General features: G+C 39.1%; 1 protein-coding gene across 2 annotated transcripts; it reads right to left on the bottom strand.

Annotated features, from left to right (window-relative positions):
- Positions 1 to 221: 221 nt before the first annotated feature.
- On the bottom strand, positions 222 to 20751 carry SPI1 (Spi-1 proto-oncogene). 2 transcript variants are annotated; one of them, XM_010174472.1, is made up of 6 exons: positions 20412 to 20456; positions 20147 to 20149; positions 13770 to 13863; positions 6108 to 6295; positions 1775 to 1931; positions 222 to 1072 (listed from the first exon to the last, which is right to left on the bottom strand). In XM_010174472.1, the coding sequence occupies exons 1-6, from the start codon at positions 20454 to 20456 to the stop codon at positions 756 to 758; spliced, it is 804 nt and encodes a 267-aa protein (XP_010172774.1). In that variant the 3' UTR covers positions 222 to 755. The 2 variants fall into 2 exon arrangements, with proteins under 2 accessions (XP_010172774.1, XP_010172782.1); XM_010174480.1 differs by lacking the exon at positions 20147 to 20149 and having other exon boundaries at positions 20412 to 20751.
- Between the last annotated feature and the right edge of the window lie 1211 nt (positions 20752 to 21962).

Here is a 21962-nt window from a genome sequence, read left to right as displayed (position 1 = left end):
ATATATATATATCTGCATTTTAAAACTGACTTCAGTACTGTAGTCTCTTTCACAGTAACATCTCACCTGTTATCTTTGTTACTTAGTCTGACAGCACTGATGGTGCTCCTAAGTAAATTAAAAAGCCATGACAGATGGGTAAGGCCCTATAACCCAGTATGTGTTTTGTTCAGGTACCACACATGAGCTCTATCTGCATAATTGAATGCGCATGAGATTTATTTGTGAAGTAATCATTTATTATGCAAACACTAGAACTTCATTATATCAAATTTTATTAAATATGTACATGTTATTACTATTTAAAAGAACGAGTATCATTCCAAGATCTGCAAACTTCTCTCTAGCTGTGAGAGCTGCGGCAGAGCCTGTATTAATGCTAGTTTGAAAGCTGTAAGCTAATGCAGTGTCACTGTGAATGACACAGCACCACCTTTGAAGGCAAAACTTCATCAGCTGTATTCTTTAGTTACAATACAATCAAAAACAAAAAAATCTTTCCTGATAATAATATATTTGTACATTGTTTAAATTTCCCAACTCTGTCCAACTTGAAGGATGGAAGCAAAGAATTCTGTCACGTTTAGGATTCTCAGATGCTGAAGAAGGGAATTCGTACCAGAAACATCTGACGGTAAAAGCCCTTTAAAGGCAGAGAAGGGGGCACAGGAAGCAAAGAGAAAGACGCGTCCATCTCCTCTGCTGGTATCCAGCCAGGAGGTCTTAATATTTTTCTTGCTTATGGTCCCATGGCCTCAGTGAGGATAATGCTTCCTATCAGTGACCCCCCTTCCCATCACCTCTCCACTAAACTGGTAGGTCAGCTTCTTCTTGACTTTCTTGACCTCCCCTGTCTTGCCGTAGTTTCTCAAAGCCCGTGCCATCTTCTGGTAGGTCATTTTCTTGCGATTGCCTTTCTGGATGCCCCAGCGATGTGCCAATGCTTCTTTGTGTTTGGAGGAGAACTGGAAAGTACCTTTTTCCTTGTCCACCCACCAGATGCTGTCCTTCATGTCTCCACTGCGAAGAAGGTCCAGAAGGAACTGATACAGACGGATCTTTTTCTTGCTCCCTGTGTGAGTCAGAGAAGAAAGGCAGTGGAGCATTAGTATTAGTGTGTAGTTCTTGGAGAAACAGCAGAATGTATGTAATTCATATAACTGTTTCAGCTAGCTTGCCAGCCACATAACTTCTCCAGTTTGCAACATTTATAACAACAGACAGTGTTACACTGTGAGAACACAATGTCGATTGACGTACCAAGAATAAAAAAACAAGAATAAGGAATTCCAAATGCCAAACCATTCTTTTGAAATTAATTTGCTAATTTGAAGCTAACTGGAAAATGTTGCTAGTTTGAAACTAATCTGAAGCTAATTTGGGCAGGTTATACAGAACCTGACTTTCAGGTACTGAGCAAAGAGAGATAAATATTTTTTAAAAATCTGTTCCTTGAACTTCTTGCCTTGGCTTTCCCATCTGTTAATGGAAGTTGGAGTAGAAAAGGCAAAAGCTATTTCCATTCAGGAAGCCTGAATAGGCAAGGCAGAAAGAGGAAGTGGAAGTACGTGAAGAAGTGGGGTTTGAGCTATAGACACAGTTATGGTCGTGAAAGGTTTGGAGGACAGGAGAGTGCAAGGAGACAGGTAAGGTGAAGCTTTGGCAGTGGGATAAAATACTAGCACAGCAGTTCTACAGTTTTATTCATTATTGTCATGGTAATGTAACAGCTGCACAGCACACAGCTTGACAAAGTCCCTCTGTCTTCACTGACCTGTTTCTCCATGCATAATTCCAGGTCCAGGGTCCACACCATCAGTCTCCCCATCTGATACCTCCAACGGGGGGCTCTGCCTCTCTATGTCCTCCTCATCAGAACTGGGCTGCGGTGGAGAGGAGTACTGTAGGCACATCCGGGGCAAATAGGACACCTTTGGGAGAGAAGAGTAGAAGAGGGAGGAGGTAGTGATGGAGAGTGGGGCATCGAGATAAAAAAGGAAATGTCATAGAGATAGAGAGAAAAGGGGGGAGAAAGGGAGAGGCATATGAGATTGTTTAGGGCAGTACTGAGTGACTTAGTTGTTGGCATTTATAATAAATACTATGCAATGAAGAAACACTTCCAGCTAAATATCAACACTTGTACAAAGATGCATCTTTACAAGAGGGAAGGAGGAATAAGGTTGTGAAAGTCAGAACTTTCCTATATGTTATATCCTATGCCAGTGATACTGCCCCTCTTCCCCCATACCTCCCCAAAGCTAGCGTTCTCCCTAATGACTTTCTGATCCCTGTTGCCTATTCCCAGTGTAAAACTGCTTTTGACAACATTTTTTTTTCCTAATACAGACTTTCTGGAACTATTCTTTTAAATTTGAAGGAGCTTAACCGTTCTGCCCTAGCATGGCTGCTTTGCCTGGCTTTGGCTCTGTTATCCTCTTCCTTTCTCAGGCACAGTACGTTCTGACAGCACTGAATCCCTGCACAACTCTGGAGATGGGGTTACACGGGTCTGTCAGCTTCCTGTCCTGAATTTTGCCCCCCTAAGGGGAATAGCCTCAGCACTAAGGTAAAGGATACATCATACTGCCTCACATTATCTTTTCCTAAGTGGCTATCTGAAAATTCCCCATTAATGGGGATTTCTCATCTGCAAAGCTAGCAAGCCAGTTTTTTGTGTTAAATTCGCTTCTCCTTTTATAGAGGTCTTGTCAGGAGCAGTGTGGAATATACCTCAGCTCTGTAAATTCTCGGATGCGGTCAGGTTTGTTAGGGATCATGACCAATTGCCATGAATTATTGCAGCTTCTTATTTAAGAATGAGAAACAGATCAGTCTGAGGGGCAGAACCCAATTCCTACATTAGAAAACCAACCAATATGTCCCAAACCCAGTAGCATGTAGAATACGGTTTTCATGAACTGGGCCAGATCAATAATCCTGAAAAGTGAGCTCCTTTTGAACTGCTCTTCCTTCCCTCCCTCCACCAAGAAAAGACATCTTGAGCATGATTCCCTTCCCAGGGGACCTTAGACACTGAAGCAAGGAGTGGGTGTTGACTTCATGAGTCACACCACCCACCCCACATCAGGCTTCGCCCAGTGGTGCTTTTCAGATGAGTTTTGCACCAGCTTAAAATGTCCCAATAAGGAGTGTGCAAAGGGCTGGTTTTGGGGTGCAGCAGCCGGCGGTTAATGAGTTGGCAGATTGGCTGGAGCCGATCTGGCAGGAAGGGCCAGGATTGGGTAAGAGTGTGTGTAAGTTTCCTGTCAGATCCCCAAGAGCGAAACTTCAGCCCTCACCACAGAGTCACCTTTAGCTTTTTACAGTTAAGAAAGCTGTGGCCTCAGGGGTAGGCAGGAAGGGAGAGACAGAGCCATGGGGGGAAGGGGAATCAGAAGGTGGGACAATGTCTTACAGGGGAGGGGAAAAGAGATGGGTGTCCCTGCAGAGAAACAGGTTGTGGAAACTTGGGAGTGTGTTGGGGTGTGGGAGTGAGGAAACTGCTCCTCTGGGGCTGGAGGGGGAATGGTGGGAGAGTGCTGTGGAGGAGGGAGGGGGAGTGGTGTCTCACAAGGAAAAGGAGTTGCAGAGACCAACCTGGGGAGTTGAGTAAGCTTCCCCCACACTGTCCCCACTTACTCTATCTGCTGTATTTTTGCTTACACTTACTCTGCGCCTGAAACTCAGTGTAGGTCAGTACATAACAGTGTCACAATTATGTTACACAGAGTCACAGAGGACCTGCTAGTGTGTTTGAAAGAGCCGGGTTACTAATACAGCTCTGGAGAGGGAAAGCTTAAGAAACTGGTACCTACTTTCCATATTCTGATGTTGTCTCAGGGTCTGTGGCACCCATTTGTGATTTTCCACTTTCTAAAGCCCTTCACAGCTTTCATAGAGTCATAGAATGGTTTGGGTTGAAGGGGCCTTTCAAAGCCATCTAGTCCAACCCCCCTGCAGTGAGCAGGGACATCTTCAACCAGATCAGGTTGCTCAGAGCCCTGTCCAACCTGACCCTGAATGTTTCCAGGGATGGAGCTTCTACCACCTCTCTGGGCAACCTGGGCCAGAGTTTGAGCACCATGAGGTTTTCCAACTTTTCTTTCATTCTCCCTTCAGAATGACTATTCTTTTCTTAATTTATTATTTATGAGACCACCTGTTGGCAGGCTAACAAATCTTTTTAAAGAAATCTTGTCCAAGAAGAGCTTGAGCCTCAAATTTGATTTGACAAAATAATGTGATATCAACAGAAAATTAGAGAAATATCTTTGCACGTTCTTCCTTTATTTGCAAACTGTAAGTGTGATATTGCACGACAAGCATGGGTGCAATTAGTAACTGGCAAATTCAGTGGAGGATTAAAGCTTGCTTCCTGCTTCTGTTTCTTTGAAAATGCCTTGAATAATAGTATGTGTTGCCCAGGACTGTGGCTGAGACACAGCAGAGTCTGAACCTCAGAGCATGCCAAGCACCACTTGCACGAGCTACTGTAGGTTAAAGTACAGAGCCAGAGATCCCCAGCTGGTAAGGAAGAGGAGGGCAGTGCTGAATTCTACCTACTAATATCTTCTGCTGCTTGGTATGGGGTAGGGCAGAGAGAAAATAGTGTTCTTTATCAAAAGTTGCAACAAGATAAATTATCTGCCTTTCATCCTGAAAGGAAAGATGATAACTGAGTAGAATGAAGTGGGATAAGCAGAAGCACCCTCTCTTGGTTTTTGGTGGCGTTTCCAGAGCCATCTATAAAGGGGCTAATTTTTATTCTTGGCCTTTGGTTGGAGGTAACGGTTGGTCATTACACGTTAACAGTTGCAGTGAGCAACTGAAACGTCTTGAAGCTTCCCACAGACTGCTGTTCCATGAAGCATTTTTTATATTTGTAACTTTCTGTTCCTAATTCTTTGTTTGTATCTACATCTTATATTCTATTCCTGATTTTTTTTCTGAGTGGGAGGTGAGAAGTTTGATGGCTTGCAGTCAGTCAGTTTCCTGTTGACAGTGTTAATTTATTCACTCAATTTTTTTTCTATTGTTTCTGATTGATAAAGTATTTGTATTTGTAATTAATTTCAATTTGCTTTGAACAAAGAAGCCTCAAGTGACAACTCCATGTATGCAGCTTTTCTCACAGAATTTCAGCAGTGGAACCATTATATGCAGCGCTGTAATCAGCAAACACCTTTTTTTGTCTGACCTCAGTCCTACTCTGTCTTGTATTCAGCATATAGTATGTAGCTTTCCTGCCTTGTGAAACTCCTTAGCACAAGATTACTCAGCTTTCTTATTGCTCCCAGTAATGACTTTGGGCATAGGATCGAGAGTTAAAAGTGATCTTCACAGCCCCTTTGCTTAGTATGTTTGCAGTATGATGGAACTCCTTATAATTTCAGCTTTAGCGAGAATTCACCGGCACTTTGGTGACTATCTTTACTGCACAATGGAGTATCTTTTTTTTACAGGGAGATGACTGGCTTCATGTAAAATCTGAGCAGAGACAAGACAGTGTGTTTTGGCTCATGACTTATTTAGCTTCAGGTAAAAACACAAGTAGATTTTCTTCAGCCTGTTTCATTGTGGTAAAATTACCAGTGACTTGTTTTTGTTAGCATTTCTTGTACAGGTCATATAAAATTGTCAGGGTTGCTTGGAAATATTTAGAACTTTCCTACTACTCTGAGGCTCAGAGTACTTCCTAGCAGTGATGGCTACCCTTGCTATGACAATGCATAGCTTCTCAGGTCCAGTTCCTCTCCAGAATTTCAAAACAATTTACTGTCATTTGAAATTAAACAAAATTTTGAAATTTCAAAAACCTCCACAAAATGCAACTACCTTTTTAGGCACAGTTTGAGGAACATGACTCCTCTCTTCCAGATAAATAAAAATGCTCATATTTGTCCCAAGAATGAAAAGTTTTATATCAAGTGCTTGCGCAGTAAGAACTTGTGTCATTCATTTCAGCAATCTCTTTCACATAAGAGTATGCATTCCCTGATGCATTATTTTCTTTACCTTTAAAGAGACTTTCTTTACCTTTACCTTTACCTTTCTTTACCTTTACCTTATCATCCTAAATTCTGAGTAAGGGTTAGTAGCCATACCTGATGGTTGAGTCCGATGTGTGTGGTTGGGATTGCAGAATCCAAGACATGCATTTGTTCGATCTCCATGTGCCTGTAGAGCTGCTGCAGCTGGGGAGGCTGTACGCTCTGCAGTTCTGTGAAGTGGTTGTCTCCAAAGGTCTCAAACTCACTGTGCATGTGATGTGGATGATATTCCCAGTAATGATCTAAAGAAAATGAAAATAGGTTGTCTGTCATTACAAGATTAAGAAACGTGGCATTTACCTGTCTTTCATTGGTTTCTACTCCTGTCCCTCTCCACACCATCTCTGTTGACCTGTCTGTCTCTGATGCATTATTTTCTTTACCTTTATCATCCTAAATTCTGAGTAAGGGTCTATAGATCTATATAGATCTATAGGTCTCTGTAAAGTTTCTTCTCATAATTTCATAAATGCCTGTGGCTGGAAAGTAATACTTAGGCTGCTTAAATTAAGAGAATACTCTCAGACAGAGAGATGGATTTCAATGATAATTGAGCACAAGATGCAAAAGACATTAATGCTGGCATCTTTCTCAAAAAGAGACCATAACAATCTTACATTTTCATTCTTGACATAACCAATGCTACTTATTTACATATTGTCATATTCTCATGACATTCTCCCTCATGGAATGGAAATGAGGAGATGGAGAAATTTTACAGATAAATCTACAATTGTCTTGAATCTTTATTTTACTCTGCTAGCAAAATGTCAGGACTGCTGCAGAAAAAGCACAACACTTTGCTAAATATTTCCTGCAACCGTGTGCTGGTATGTCACACATTTTTCAGCACCAATACTGGACAATAAAAGGATAAACTGTTGCAGCAGTCTGGTGTGCACTGTTTACAGTGAGGCTAAATTCTGATCCAGACTCTTTCTCTACCTTTTTAATCTCTTTAGTATGTTTGAAATTTCTGTGATAATTTAGGTGTTTTTCAAATACATAAAAAAGTACTCACATAAGCACTGTCCTGTTTCCTGATTTGTTTACTTTTGAAATTCAGTGAAAATTATGAAATTAAATTCCATATTATGCTCAGGTTTTTTATTTCTGGGGGGTTTTTTTTGGTTGGTTTTTTTTTAGTTCAATATAAGACTTCAAATTTTTTAGAATTTCATATTTGCTGCTCAGAATGTAAAATCTACTAGAGGAAATGTGAAGCATTGCAAATTCTGTCCCTTTCTCACATGCAGTAGCTTCATCCATAATTATGCACATATTTGTGTGTAGTCTGTTTTAAAATCAAAGTCAACATCACGTCCTTTTCTCTGACTGAGCTAGGAACTAATCTTCCATTGTTTAACTTTCCGTGCATCATTTTATGCATGGCTGAAGTTTCTTTATGATATTCAGTATAAGAGCTCTAATTTATATCTTACTATTCCATGTTTTCTTCCCTTGTATTATTATAAATAATTTCTGTCCTACCCTTCACACATTTCCAGGCTGCTATCATGTACCCTTACAATCTAGTCCTAATTGTCACTTAACCCATCTGCATGTATTTAGCTCTAATTTTTCTTTATAAATTAGTATATTCACCCCCCCAATCATACTTGTGCACTTCTCCAAGCTCCCTCCCAGCTGCTGACATCTTTACAATAACGTGATGGACAGAAATGAACATGTTCCAAGTGTAGTTGTACTGAATTTATAGAGGAGCAGTTGTCTCGTTCTGTAATATGATGTTATTGGGTATGACATTATCTGGATACTAATGTGCTGTGAATATTTTTTTCTTAAATACCAGTGTCATTCTTTCTCCCAGCTTCTATCTGCTCATCCTTCCCCACTTATGCTTCAAGCAATTAGGTCTAATCTCACCAAGGATTTGAAAACCAGGAGAGTGAACGTGGCTTCCTTTAGAGGGAACTCAGTGATATGTTCATACCAAACATAGTTGTACCTGAGAAGTTGTAAGCTCTTTTAGCTGCCTTTATAGCTCAAACCTCTGGAAATTTATTTGGAGAGTCTATCAGACCATTTGCCACGCCAGTGCTTACTTTTTTGTCCTTCCTGCTTTTCTGATTCATGGATAAACCATGTCACTGTATGTGTAAGGGATGGAAGGGTGCTTATAAAAGCACCCAAGGAGCTCCTGCTTTGGAAGTTCTTTGCTTTGTTTTATAGTGCTTTTTCTGAGCTCTGTATGGATTTAGAGCCCAAATTTATAATTACAATGCACAGTAGCACTTCTTCACATTGTAGTGCTAGAGAAAAATGGTGTTTTCTCTGGTAAAAAAGTGGTTTTTATGGGTGCAAAGTACCCAGGTTCTTTTACATTCACATCTGCTCCAACCCAGGAAATGGCAGAATGTGTGTGAGTTTGAATCTACAAGTTGTCTAACGCTGTGTCCTGGCAGGAGGCTTTAGGCATTTTCAATCTGAAACTTTTTTGTTTAGCTGGAGACTAAGCTGCACTAACTCAAGCTTTTTCTGGGTTAAATTACTGCAGATTTCTCTAAGTAGAGTGAACCATTGAGGCTCTGTATAGCATGGGCAACCCTGTATAATAAATTGTTGAGAATACATTGCAGAATTAATCTATACTCTTGTTCCTGAGAATGATCTGGCTCTCCTCCTTGCGCAGAAAATCCTCTGTCAGATGGCAATGTATATTCTCAAAGACCCCTTGTCTTTGATAATCTACTACAGCAAATGAGATCAGTGCATGATTGCGAGGATGACAAAGCCCAGGAAAAAGTCTCTGAGGCTGTCAATGGCAGGTCTTCTGCTGTAGAATGTCTGACTGGTCGTAACTATGGTGGTCAAGAGAGAACACAGTGTGTTTCTGACACGCATAGCTGTGAGTATTTGTGTATGCTCCGAGTGGTCTACTTTCGAGTCTTCTTTGGTATGTTTTTTATCAGCAATGATTTTTTTTGTACTTCAGGATACCTCTTAGTTTTTTGGAGCCTATGACAAGGTTCTTGCTGCCTCCAGAACTGTTCTCTTAAACTCTTTCTTGGCAAATAAATTAACCTATGGAACACTATTTATGCATATTCATGTTAATCACTATGTAATATTTAGCCTAGTCATTACTAAATTCCCTTTTTTATGGAATTAGGTGCTGCCGTAAAAATACTATAATAGAATAGTACTAACAGCACAGCATTTAGGGACTTACAGTGACCACATAATACTAATACATTACAAAATAAATCTGTCAGAAGTTACTTCAACATAAACTTATGTCCAAGTATTCAAGTTGTGACAGGAGGAAAAGTCCTTATTTTTTTCTAAATTATCTATGATTTCACAGTGAAGTTTAGGAAAAAGAATATTGTTTTAGTTACATTAAAAGAGAAATTCAGAATTCTATCTCCATAAGCCCCTCTGCAGGTAACCATCCTGGCTAAGTTACTGCACGTGAAAATATAAAAACATTTTAAATATCTCTGTCTGCAGTAGAGTTATCAGCAGCTATTGAATTCTATGGTTTTTGTTACTGTTATGTCAGCAATGCTTACCAATTCTGTTCTGTTCTTAAAAACATAAAGGTGGAAAGAAGAAAAAAGAAAGGAGTGAAAAATTCTAGAAATGGAAAGTGTCTATTCTTTGGGTAAAGGAAAATGTCATTAAAAGCCAAGCTACAGCTACACAATGGAGTCATTATGAGAAATTTCATGTGAAGTGAAAGAGGATGTGAAAAAAAATTCTCTCTTATAGAGACATGGAGATCGTGTTTGTTTTGGTCTTGTATGTAGTGAAAGGTTAGAGGAAGGACAGTCATGAATTCTGAACTCCCTCCCATGACAGAGAGGATGTTAGCCTATCGGGAAGCAAGAGTGGACCTGAAGGCATCGTGTTCATATTCACCATGGAGGTAGATTCTCACTCTACAAGTGAGAAAACATAACAACTTTCTCAGTCATCTTCTGACCAGTGTAAATTGCTTTGCTCCTCTTCTAATAGATGAACAATTTTAGAACCAGCAGTTAGAACGTGAAATAGGCTTAAGGAAGATATTTATGATAAAGTAGAGTAAAAAGGCTAAATCTGCACTGCGCAGTGCCAAACCATGCAGAAATTCATGAGCCAGCTCTTGAACCGGAAACGTGACAGCTCTGTCAGCACAGCAATCTGCCTTGTCTAAAAAGATGACTGTGTTGACATGGCTGTGCTTGTGAGGTCTGAGCTAGTGTCTCTGAGTGGTTCTGCTCTGTGCTGTACAGATTTTCCAACTCATTGAGAACTATGTGAGAGTTCCTCACACAGGGCCACATTGCCCAGCTTAGATGTTCCACCTGTGTTTTGCTCATCTGAAAAAAAACAAGCCAAGGAAAAAACCCATAGAGGAAATGAGAAAAATATTGAAGGACCCTGGAAAATTAATATCTTGATTCCCTGCAGAATCACTCTCTGTTGAGTGAAATGCTGTGCTCCCAGGTAGTGCAAACAGTCTTATCTATAACAATAGTAGGATCTCATTAGCTCTTACTTTACAAACTTCATGATTTTAATAATGTCAAATGTTCAAAAATCTATGAGTCAGGCCCTAGCAAATCATGAGAATGGCTTTGAAGCAAGGGGATTTTTTGATGAAGTTTGGAGTTCTTTCTGTTTTCCATACAGCATTTAAGACTAAGGTTCACATGTTTGGACTTTCCTCCACTTCTCTGCGGGCTAAAATCCTAACAAAATCAAAGCTAAGATCCTTAAATGATCATATTACTCCAGGAAGTGAGATGAAAATAAAATCCCAAATAATGAAATCTGGTAAGTTCCATGGGGGCTAGCAACAAAGTGAACAAGGGTCAGCATTCAGCTTCATACAAAAAGTGAATTTAACTAAATCAATAATGTTTAGTAATAACTTAGAGACAACACTGCAGAGGAATTTTGTAATTACTAAGATTGCATTAGTGTTACAAAATATGCTGTATTACATTTACAGACTTACTAGCACACGAGCTCAGGGTGGGATGATGGACTAGTACATGATCACTTGAAGTAGCTTCTATCCTGCATGACTGTGCCTCTGTTTATTGCCATATTTACAAAGAATTAAACTACAGTATCCAAAATAAACACAAACAATGCATGTTGTGATGATCACATGGATATTTTTATGCTGTGTATTTCTTTGTTAAATTTAGCATTCCCTTTTTGGCAATGATCTCCTACATATTAAATTAGTGACACGCTATTGAGTGTACTTTACTGCCTACTCATGTAAACATGGAGTAAGGGTTGCCTTCAGCATTATGTTCTAGAAAAGAAATAGTAATGTGTGTAGCACAGATCTACAGATTTAAGGTATTGCCATCTCCCTTTCACAAAATTAATTTGCTAGCAGTGAGAGAGAGGTAGTCTAACACTTCAGCAAGACCTTCTATTTCTTTAACAGTCCCTTTTCAGCAAAGTCAGAAGTATTGTTCTGTCTTGTAGTATCTATTTACTTTATCTGGCAGCTTTTCTTTGAGGTCCATAGTGGTATTGAGTAGACAAATTTGTTTTTAATGTATTACCCGTGATCAAACTGTACCCCAAGCTGAACTTCTCTCTCACAATTCTGTCCTCCTTCTTTCTTCTTTTTTTGTCCCTGTCTAATCACGTTTTCAGCTCTTTCACTTCACTGTTACCACCACACAACCTTATTATTCTTTCCCCCCAACATTTTTCAACCATTGTGCTTTTATCCACATTGTTCTGTACACTTAGTACATATTTCTGGAAGCAGTTTGTGACATCCCTTTCCTGCTTTTCTGCACGGCTCTTCTCAAGACCCACTACTTCTGTCATGTTAACAAAATGGAAGCCAAAGTTGAGTTTGTCAATGTTTGTAGGAAGGAAGCAACATGTGTTAGTTTGTGATTTTCTCTCCCCTTGTATTCTTTGGTTGTTCATTGCTCTTTTGGACTGTGAGTAGTTCAGGAAAGCTTAGGGCGTATTAGATATTTAGACACAACCAACTCCATTACAGGTGCTTTAAAAATAAAAAATTGATTGAAATGTGCAGTCTGGGATTAAGTTGCCTCTTCAGTAACTACTTACTGTAGGAGTTAAAACATTAAACAAGAGGGGTTTTGGGGTCTTTAGGACAAGTGCAACACAAGTTTAGGAAGAGACAAATTTCTGTTCAAAGTGGGTGTTTAGGTACTATTTAGGCCATAACCCACATAGGTGACTTTTGAGTTTTTGTTGTGTTCCTTATGATGAGTAAAAACATGTTAATGATCTGAGCAGAGTAGCTTAGGAACAGCAGCTGACAGAAAAATGGGCAATAAACCAAATGGGATGATAAGAATATGAAAGTTAAAGGGATGTTCTTGCTTGAGGTAGCCTAGATTTAATGACAGAAAAGTTATTTCCCAGTGCTTTTTCCTACATGGCATCTTTTATATTTATTGTTTAATTGTCACAATTGCCTTTTGAGATAATAAATGTTATCCTCATTTTATGGGAGTGTAAACAGGTAGAGGTTATAATGTAAAAACCCTGAATTTCCATGTGGAATTTGCTGTGTTTAATCAATGTGACTTGACAGATGCCATGAATAACTTATAAAGACTGAATTAATTCTTTGTCTCCAGGCGCTGAGAATATCATAGGTGTTTCCTGAATGCCATGTCAAGAACAAATTTAGGAAGGAATCTTTTTTAGTTAAATACTCAGAACAATCCTGTAACTTGCTGTCCCTTAAGGTAGCTTCTATTGCTATAGATAAACCGGTGCTATGCTGTGAAAGTTGTTGGATGTCTTAAATTAAGCAGTGATGGGTCTAGTTGCTGTATCAGTGGGAGTCTTTTAGGGAAACTCCAGGATCTGAAGGGACTGCCACAAGTGATACAGTAGAACGGTGCTTTTCCTTCCTGAGTCAATATTGACTCTGATATTTCCAGGGTGGTGTTGCTGGACCATTGTATTGCACAGGAGACTAAATTCACAAAGCAAGACTCTCCCTTCTGCAATGATTTAGAGTCCAGTGCCCAAATGACATGAAAATATAAAGACACCAAAGCTTTGAAATCACATAGAAAAACTGAAGCAATGAATAATCATACAGTATTTTTATATTGAGCTAGGTTTATGTACAAACAACTACAAGGAAGTTTTACATAGATTTAGAGAGAGGAAGTACTTGGGTGTACTGGAGGAAGAGTGAAAGTTAAAGCTAGGTGTGGCAGCATGCAAAAGAGATCAAAAGAAAGAGAGAAATATATGGAGTTGAAGAAGGCCAAATACCAAAGAAACAATTATTTTAGTTGCTGAAGGCAAAAATATAGTACCTGGGACATGAGTCAAATAGGAATTGGAGATGGGGACACAAGAAGAGAAATACAAATTCATGTCCTCAAAGAGTTCTGAAAGAAGCAGAGTGCTTTTGATCTGCAGAAGAAAATATGAAGATAATGAAGGATAGAGATCATGAGACCTCACCTTCCTGGCAACACACTGAATGTCCTGGAAGCTCCTTGCTTCATTCAGTGCTTTCTAAAATTCTCTTTCAGAGAAACCGTGTTGCGGTTGCTGGGTTGGAACAGTGCCATTGAGCAGAATAAAATATTGTTGGTTTCTGATTTGAAAGTATGTGCCTATAGGTTATAGATCACAGCAACATGTTTGTTCTTTTCCTGAATGTCCTAAATCTCTTTCCTGTGGTATCCCACGAGACTTTATGTTCCAAGGAGATATTTTTTAACTTACCACCATGACTCTCTCCATCGCTGTTGAGATATTGGTAATAGTCATGGGGCTGTCGGTAGAGGTCTGACTCATAGGGTACCATATCTTCAGAGGGCTGTAAAAAGAAGAGGAGATTTTAGAACAGTAAGCTTACACAAATCCCTTCAAAATTATCCATATGGTTAGTGAAAGGAAGATGCCAACAGGTTTTATATTGCCTAGAGAAAGAAGAGAGAGGCTTCAGGTTCTTATTGAATCGGCCAGAATAAAATGCTTGACACCAAACATTGCTTTGCAAAACAAAACCAAACCAAACAAAAAAAGTAAGTTATCTGTGTTGGATATTTGGACATCAGGCCCAAGCCATGATACCATCACACCAGCACAACAGGGAAACCTGTTCTTTGGTAGTGACAGACATTTATTATTATTCCTTCTGTACACAAAAGAGAAAGCAGAAACTTGTCTGGCCTGAACACATTATTCTGAGTGTTTCTAGGAGGTCTCATTAAATGGTGGCAGTTTGTAGGAGGGTAATGACTTTGATAGAGAGCATAAAGACTTTCCTTTTCTCAGTTTTTGCCCATGATGAACTGTAAATGTTTGCTGGTTCAAATGAGCTGCACAGGGCTGTTAGGTATGCACAGAGATGGCTTAAAAAAGTCCAAATGTGGGGCAGCTACTGAGTTGTGACCTACTGGATGCTTAGTTGTAGAATTAAAGGCCTCTCTATCTCCTTAAAACAGGTGACATACAGTAACTCTTCCACTTGTCTTCCTCCCCACGCTGTTAATACTGTTTAATGTCTTATGTTGTTTCAATAAATGTGGTCTGTTTAGTATTAGTTGTGCACAACTCTGTTGTTTCACTTAACATTTGGTTTTGTCTTTTTCAAGAATGAAGAGTTAGATTAAGGCAATGTCCTTCACAGGCCTTTGCTAAAATTTTGTCCAGTTAAGTTTGTTACAATATTTTCTTTCAATCTGAATAAATTCTTATAGTGTCAACAGCAATGTAGAACTGAAACACCTTCCTGCTCTTTGTTCTGAAAGGGAATTATTTCTGGTAGGTACTAATAGAAACATTTTTCTTCTGCTAATCACCTCAGCATGACTAAAGAAAAGGACAGATGTTTAAAACAACATGATAACTTATGTGATGGACATAATTTTTATGTTTATATGTTTATACATTCATATGCCTGTGTTCCCCAAATCCTTATCTCCCTCCATAATTCTGTTTCATTTTTGGAACAGCAGCATTTTGTAAGCTTAAGCTATGATGACAGCATGCCGGAAATGCAGGCAAGCTTCTCTTTTTCTTGCTCTTTTAGACTACTTCAGAACATGAAACCTAAGGCAGCAGCTGCCATTAAAATCCAGATGGAGGTTGTAGATAAACAGCTGGCAATAGGAAAAGATTATTTTTTTTCTGATGAAAACTACATCAGAGTTGCCATTGCCTATTAAATCTACTCTTTAATTCTCCTAGTCAGCTCCTTCAGTTCATTCTGTTGGAATCTGGGGATTTAAAGATTGTCCTTTTCTAGGGATGTGGTTTCTGTGATGACACTGAAGAAATTAGATCGAGAAAGAGAGAGAGACTTATTGACAGAGGATTAAGATGTTAGAATACAAAAAATAGCAAATACTTTTAGAAATTACTTTGGACCTTGGTAGATCCTTAGCAGCAGCTGTGTGCTGTATTAGCATATCATATTAAAATGCACTGGTAAGATTGCCTAAAATGTCATGACTTCCAGAATGCGTGCTAACTTGGCATCAGATCCATGAAATATTCAAAGCCTCAGGAGCAAATCCATTGCCTGACTGCCAGCTCCCAATATAATCTGTGGTGGTGGATAATTGTTTTGGGGAAATCTTGGGAAGATGATAACCCATAATAATGAGAATCTAAGGGAAAGACTAAGTAAAAGGAGCAAATCATCATTTAATTGTGTCTACAACAGGGATACCAGTGAAGAGACTCCTCTTATTTCTGGTCTTCAGAGGATGTAGGTGCAATCTTCCAAGTGAATATGATTCCAATAGAATTGCCTTTCATCTACACAGGGATTTAATGGGAACTATAACCTGTTTTCCAGATTTCAGAGGGGTGGTCAAAGGAGACAATTCAGCATGGATTCTCTCTGATGCTTCTGGTTTTCCTCTACATTTTTTCTTTGTGTTCTCTCTGTGGTTATATGCGTTCTCCCGTCCCAGTTCCTTAGACCTGTGGTGTACTCTGATCTCTGGCAAAAAGAAGTAATGAGACTGTGTTTTGCTTTCTTCAGGATAAAGTTCTAAATGGAATTTCTACTTTTCATTATCTTTGCAAATTAATTCACTCAACTTCCCCATTTCCTTTCCATAAATATATGCTTCCTGTTAAATCATGTCAACCTGAAGAATGTATGAAGTTTTTACCTTCACATTCAGGATTATTAATTTGTCATAACTCAAAGGAAAGCATTCCTATTCTGTGAAGGGAGAGACCTCAACATCCAAATGGAAAATGTACATCATACTAGTTGGGAGAGATGGAGGTTAAAAAAGTCATATAAATGTATATAGTTTGAAAGAAAAATCTTTGTTTGCTTTCAGCTAAAATACTAGAAACTGACGGAAATTATAAAAATTTTCCATATCTAAATGCATCAGAGTTTGTAGCTCTGATAAATATTTAGCCAAAAGTAAACAAATTTCCAAAGAAAGCAGTGTCCTGTCAATCTAGGCTTCATTTGCTACATATAAAATTTCCACTGCTACAACAAAAGCTCTATCACTCACATCTTTACAGAAGTATAGCTTGTCAGGAAGGCCAAGCATCTGTCCAAAAGTAGATAAACAGTAGATATTTTAGGCATGGGAAGGAACATTTGACTTCTCCTAGTTGTGTTCTTCCCTTGTTGTCTCTTCTTCTCTACGATTTTCCAAACTCCCTCATTTTAATCCAATATATATAGCAAGCAATAGCCTCTCACAGTCTGAGAGCTGAGTATGAAGTATTTCTGCCCTTCAAAAGCCAGTTTTACAAGTTTAGATGTGTATTCAATGACCAGAGCTAAAGGAAGGTGTGTTAAATAGACTCTTTAAAAAGTGATTCCCTTAATAGTTACAGATCTGGCTGACTGCAAGAGCAAGTTGCAGATACTCAGCGTCTAAAAAACAGTCTGTTCTTACACAGATCGTTGTTTTTTAACAGACTCTGTTTTGAAAGTCTGGGACTTAAAATCTCTTTATAATGGATTGTGGGAATTTTCTTCCTTGAATTTGTTTTCTGCTCAGTGATCCATTTGATAAAATATGTATGTGTATATCCTTGCTATCTCATGCCACCTGGACCAATCCATCCCCACTAAGGATTGAATTGGCACCACTTTCCATCTTGGTGTCTGACCTTCAGGGGCACAGTAACTAATGTGGGAAGACATATATTAAAGATTTAAAAGTTGATGTATTATAAACTTAATGAGATAGTGGTCAAAGGAGACAGTACAGCATGCATTCTCTCTGATAACCTTTATCCTATGGGAAAGTGGGATATTTTCCTCTATTCGTTACAGAAACTATTTCCAAGAACTTGTTTTTAATTTCTCTGTTTTTTTTGTTTTGATTTGGGTTTTTGTTTGTTTGTTTGGGGTGGGGTTTTTTTTGTTTGTTTTTTTTTAAAGTTTTATTAAAAACTTCTTTTTCTCTAGTTAGAGAGAAGAGGTGTCACCATGTGCTGCTATGGCCTCTTGTACCAGTCTACCCCCTTGCCCCATCCTTCTCTGGAACCACCCCACCCACACCCATTTCATCATCTTACTTACTACAAGCACTTCCATGACACCGAACTGTTTTGTTTCCCCTGACAGAAAGCAAAGAATGGCTTGTGTTACAATTTCATATTTAACTGATGTCAATGGCCATTTGTTCTGTCAATTGTTTTCATGTAAAAGACAGAAAGGTCTGTTAGTAACTCGGAGCTGTGGTCTGAAGTTGATATCTCCTTTCCTACATGCTCTGAGGTGCAGTGCACTATCTAAAACCATATTCCAACCTCAAGCAAGAGGTCAACAAACAATACTTTATCTGTCACGGGCTTTGATAAATGGAGAGTTGCCTCCATCTTCCTTCTTTGCCCTGAAACTCAAGGGAAAAGCCACAAAACTACTTGGAGAAATCTTGGTTGGCATTGTTTACGAGAGGATTCAACTGAATAGCAATCTAAAAATTCTTGTCATTCACTAAGACTTTATCAGATTATTCCAGGTGACTGTAAATTCAATACAAGCTGATCTTTTTTTGTTATCCTGATAATAACTGTTCACTGGCATGTGATTCAGAAATACTCCACACAGTTTCCAATGATGTGCTGCTGAGACAAGTTTTAAGGCCAAGATTATCTGTATTTCCTTGGAAAAAAATTACAGTATAACTTTTTTAGAAGAGATGAGTAAAAATATTAGCATGATCACTCAGTAGGCCAGCCTCACTAGACCATGCTGGCAATGCAGTAATGTGGAACAGAGTGCTTCCGTGGGGCCTTTTTTCTCTCATACTTCCATTCAGAGTTGTGATATCTACAGGTGGCTAATGAGGGATTCGCATAAAACCAGGGCCCTCTTTAGGTAAAGGTGTTGGACTTAATACTTTTTCACCCCGTAGCACAACTAGATGCTGTCATGCACTGCAAGACATGGGCTCAGTTTGTAGAACTTCTCCATAGAAAATTCCTAATCTTCAGAGAAAGATGCCATATTCCTCAACCATTTGAGCAGCATTTTCCAGACAAAAGGGTAAGAGTTTCCTAGCGTAGTCAAGAGGAAGGCAGTTACTGACCCACCCTCAACTGAAAGGGGAGGGGCAGAGAAGGGAAGTATTGCTTCACAGAACCCCCTTGTCTAGAAACAGGGGTTTATGTCTCCCCTCTGAAAAAGTCCCAGGAGGCACAGACATTTATAACAATGCCATGTGGGGCTCTAACTAGCAGTGCTCCAAGTGCACTTAAAACAATTTTGAAAGTATAAACCACAAAATTCTTAATTTTTAGACATTTTAATCACAAAAATAAAAACGATACTGCCCTGCCAAGTCTTCCTGTAAGATGTAATTGTATTTTCACTGCCTGCTGTAGCATTCATCTGAGCAGAGTTCAGCCAGAATATTAAATGCAACACAAATTAGAATATGGGCTGGACTGTGTCAGATTTTCACTCCATTTACTCCATGTATGCAGTGGAATTGAATACTGAAAGAAAGAGTCCAGAAAACTTGGCTGCGAGTGAATGAGTGGTCAGAAAATTAACAATTATATATATATATATTTTTTTTTTTTTTTAAATGGAGATTCTGGTTTCTGGGGTAGTTGAGGACAAGGTTTGGGTTTCTTTTAAATTCTTTTTTTTTAAGCCAAACAAGTAACCTATAGAGAGGTCTCTGTGTACTTTTTTCATTTTCTCAGTTTCTTTTCAGACTTATATCCTGATGCATTTACAGTAGATCCACTGGGACTTAGTGTATTAAAGAAAAAGAAAGAATATTTTCAGGGTCTTCTTGCCCTTTGGGTAGATAGGGGATTTCAGGGGCACTGAAGATGAACTGCTAGAATAAAGGGTCTCCTGAAAAGAAGACATATTTTTTTCAGTCAATGTGGATCCTAAACATGAAAGGAATTCAGAGGACCATCTTTCTGTGTGGAAGATAAGCAAACATGTCTTTAGCCTTCATTAGATGGGACAAGACAAAAAGAAAACTTGATACAAGTTTTGTTAAAAGGACTCTTGGATCTGCATTGTCTCTTTCTCTGTTCTGGACGCATATAACAATTACCATAAGTCATCTACCACATAAAAAGCCAAGTAAAACACCTTATCTGACATCTCTTCATCTTCTACAAACCTCATAAAATCTAGAGTGGGCCTCTTTTACCCATTCTGCTTAGAGATTTCCCATTAAGGTTTCTTTCTGAACAACAGGTTAGTGACATTACGTTCTTCATAAATAATAATTTCTGAACTTGTCATACGATAAATTACAGCAGTGTAACAATGCTTCAGAGTTAAAGACAGGACAGAAACAGTCTCATGAGCATAAAGATTTGTATCTTAGGGAAAATACTGAAAGACCCAATTAAGAGCTATGGTTTTTTTCCCCTCTTTCACCAATTGCTTTTTCGTAGCAAGTGAATTCAAAAGAATTAGTTCAAGAGAAGCTGAAGCTAGAAACTAAAATACCATCAATGCAAAGAGCACAGAGTCCTAAAATCGGTATTCAGCAACTCTTCTCTCACAGACTGGTAGATAGCTAAACACATAAACTATTTCAGAGACTTCAGATTATTAAGAATTACAACCTGAAGAAAGACTTGGCCTTATATCACAAAGGCGGCACTGAAGAAAAAAAATTACTGACTTGCTACATGCATACCCTACAAAAATACCATACATTTAATCTGTGAAGACAAATGGAGATCAAAATCAGATACAAGTTTAGGGAGGAAATGTTAATTTCCCATTCATTACAGTGTTGTCACTGGCTTTATATATTGACCTAAGCCCAACTTCCTGGTGTTACAAATACAGACCAAAACAGAGATATTCTTAAATAATGCAACCTGGTTTACTTTGCCTTTTGCTACTGAGCCCAAGGATCCATATTATAAACCCCATATACTTACAGGGGGAATGAGGGGAAATCCTTCCATTTTGCAAGCTTGCAACATTCAGCCAACTTCTGAGTGAATTTTTCTTAATTCAGTTTTCAAACATCCAGAATAATTGACTTGAAAAAAATCACATGAAACAGACAACAAAAAAAAAAGAAGGAAAAAAAAAAGAAAGGTGAGATCCTCGGACTCTGTGAAGTCCCTTTGCAGTGACGGATCTCAGGACAGGAGAAGGACCCTAACAAGTTTTCATAGTTTGCCCTAATAGGTTCTGAGGTGAACTTCTTCCCGAGTTGTATGTGAAGTTCCTGATTTTATCAAATGTCTGTAGAAGGGAGATAGCCCTTGGGTCTATCAGTGCGCTGTGACATCACAGCTTTTAGCCAGTTTGCATAAATCTCATTTCAGGGAGCTGCGGCGCTGTAACAGGAAGTCTGCCCTGAGCCAGATCTGCCATGGGCAGGTGCTTACTGTATAATCAGCAACCCAGAGCCTGGGCCTGCCACCAATAAACAAGCACACGGGTGCAGTGCTCTGTGGAAGACTGTGTGCTTCCCACTGTAGATGAACCATAACGGTGGTGCTGCTCTCTGGTTTAATGGCATAACGTAAGAGAGACAGGCCTGACAACTTCTGTGAGGACAGTGCAGTGGCATAGCCTTGCTTTAATAACAGTCCTGTGTTGGAATTAGGTGGCAATACTTAGCAGAAAGGAAAAAAAAAAAAAAAAAGAGTATGCAGTTTCAAATAGACGATCTTAGGTTTCTACAAAACACTGCAGTTCAGCCCGTGAGACTTTCTTCATAACGTTTGCAATAGAGCAAAAAGATTCAGTAAAAGATACTTAGTCCTTTTATTTGTGTCTTCTGTTTTCTAGCTCCTGCAAGGAGAAATTGAGTGGGGAAAAGGAAAAAGTATGGCATGTCCCATACAACGACTTCTCTCAGATCCTGAGTGCCTTCAACAGTGAGTAAAGAACAAGATTTGAAGACTGGTATCTGAACAGTCAAGTGTCAAAATTTCTTGTAGAGATTTTGCTTTAGCTCTTCCCACATGGTGTTCTCCTCTCTCTTTATCCCACTGTTTTGCTTGCACTTGGCTGCACTGAACAAATGCCCTTCGTCCTAAGGTTCTGTCGGGGGCAGGGGTGACCGGGCCACGGGGCAGGATGTAGAGGGTGGGACCTTGCTACAAGGAGAGAACACTCTCCTTCTGCAAAATGCCTTCTTGCTTTGCAGTTAGTTACTAACATCTTGGAAAAGTGAAGTTTCTTTGTCTGGATTGTTCCCCTTCAATCTATGCCCATGTGCCACAGGTTCTGCTTTTGAAAGTAGCCTGTTCACCACTCACCTGGGTCTTTGTGTGAGGGGGAATTTCAGCCACTACAGACTTCCTCCCTCATACACTGGTAAAACCAGAGGCTACTCACAAGTTCCTCTCATTCCCCACCCTAAGGGGAATGAACAAACCATATTAGCTATGGGATAAGATCAAGAACATGATGAAAGATTAACTCTTGAAGCCCCACACTGAATTTCACCAGCATCAGTTGATACATAAGCA

Source organism: Antrostomus carolinensis, unplaced genomic scaffold, assembly GCF_000700745.2.
Source record: "Antrostomus carolinensis isolate BGI_N321 unplaced genomic scaffold, ASM70074v2 scaffold18520, whole genome shotgun sequence".
Taxonomy (NCBI): domain Eukaryota; kingdom Metazoa; phylum Chordata; class Aves; order Caprimulgiformes; family Caprimulgidae; genus Antrostomus; species Antrostomus carolinensis.
This window is presented reverse-complemented; position numbering and strand designations above follow the sequence as displayed.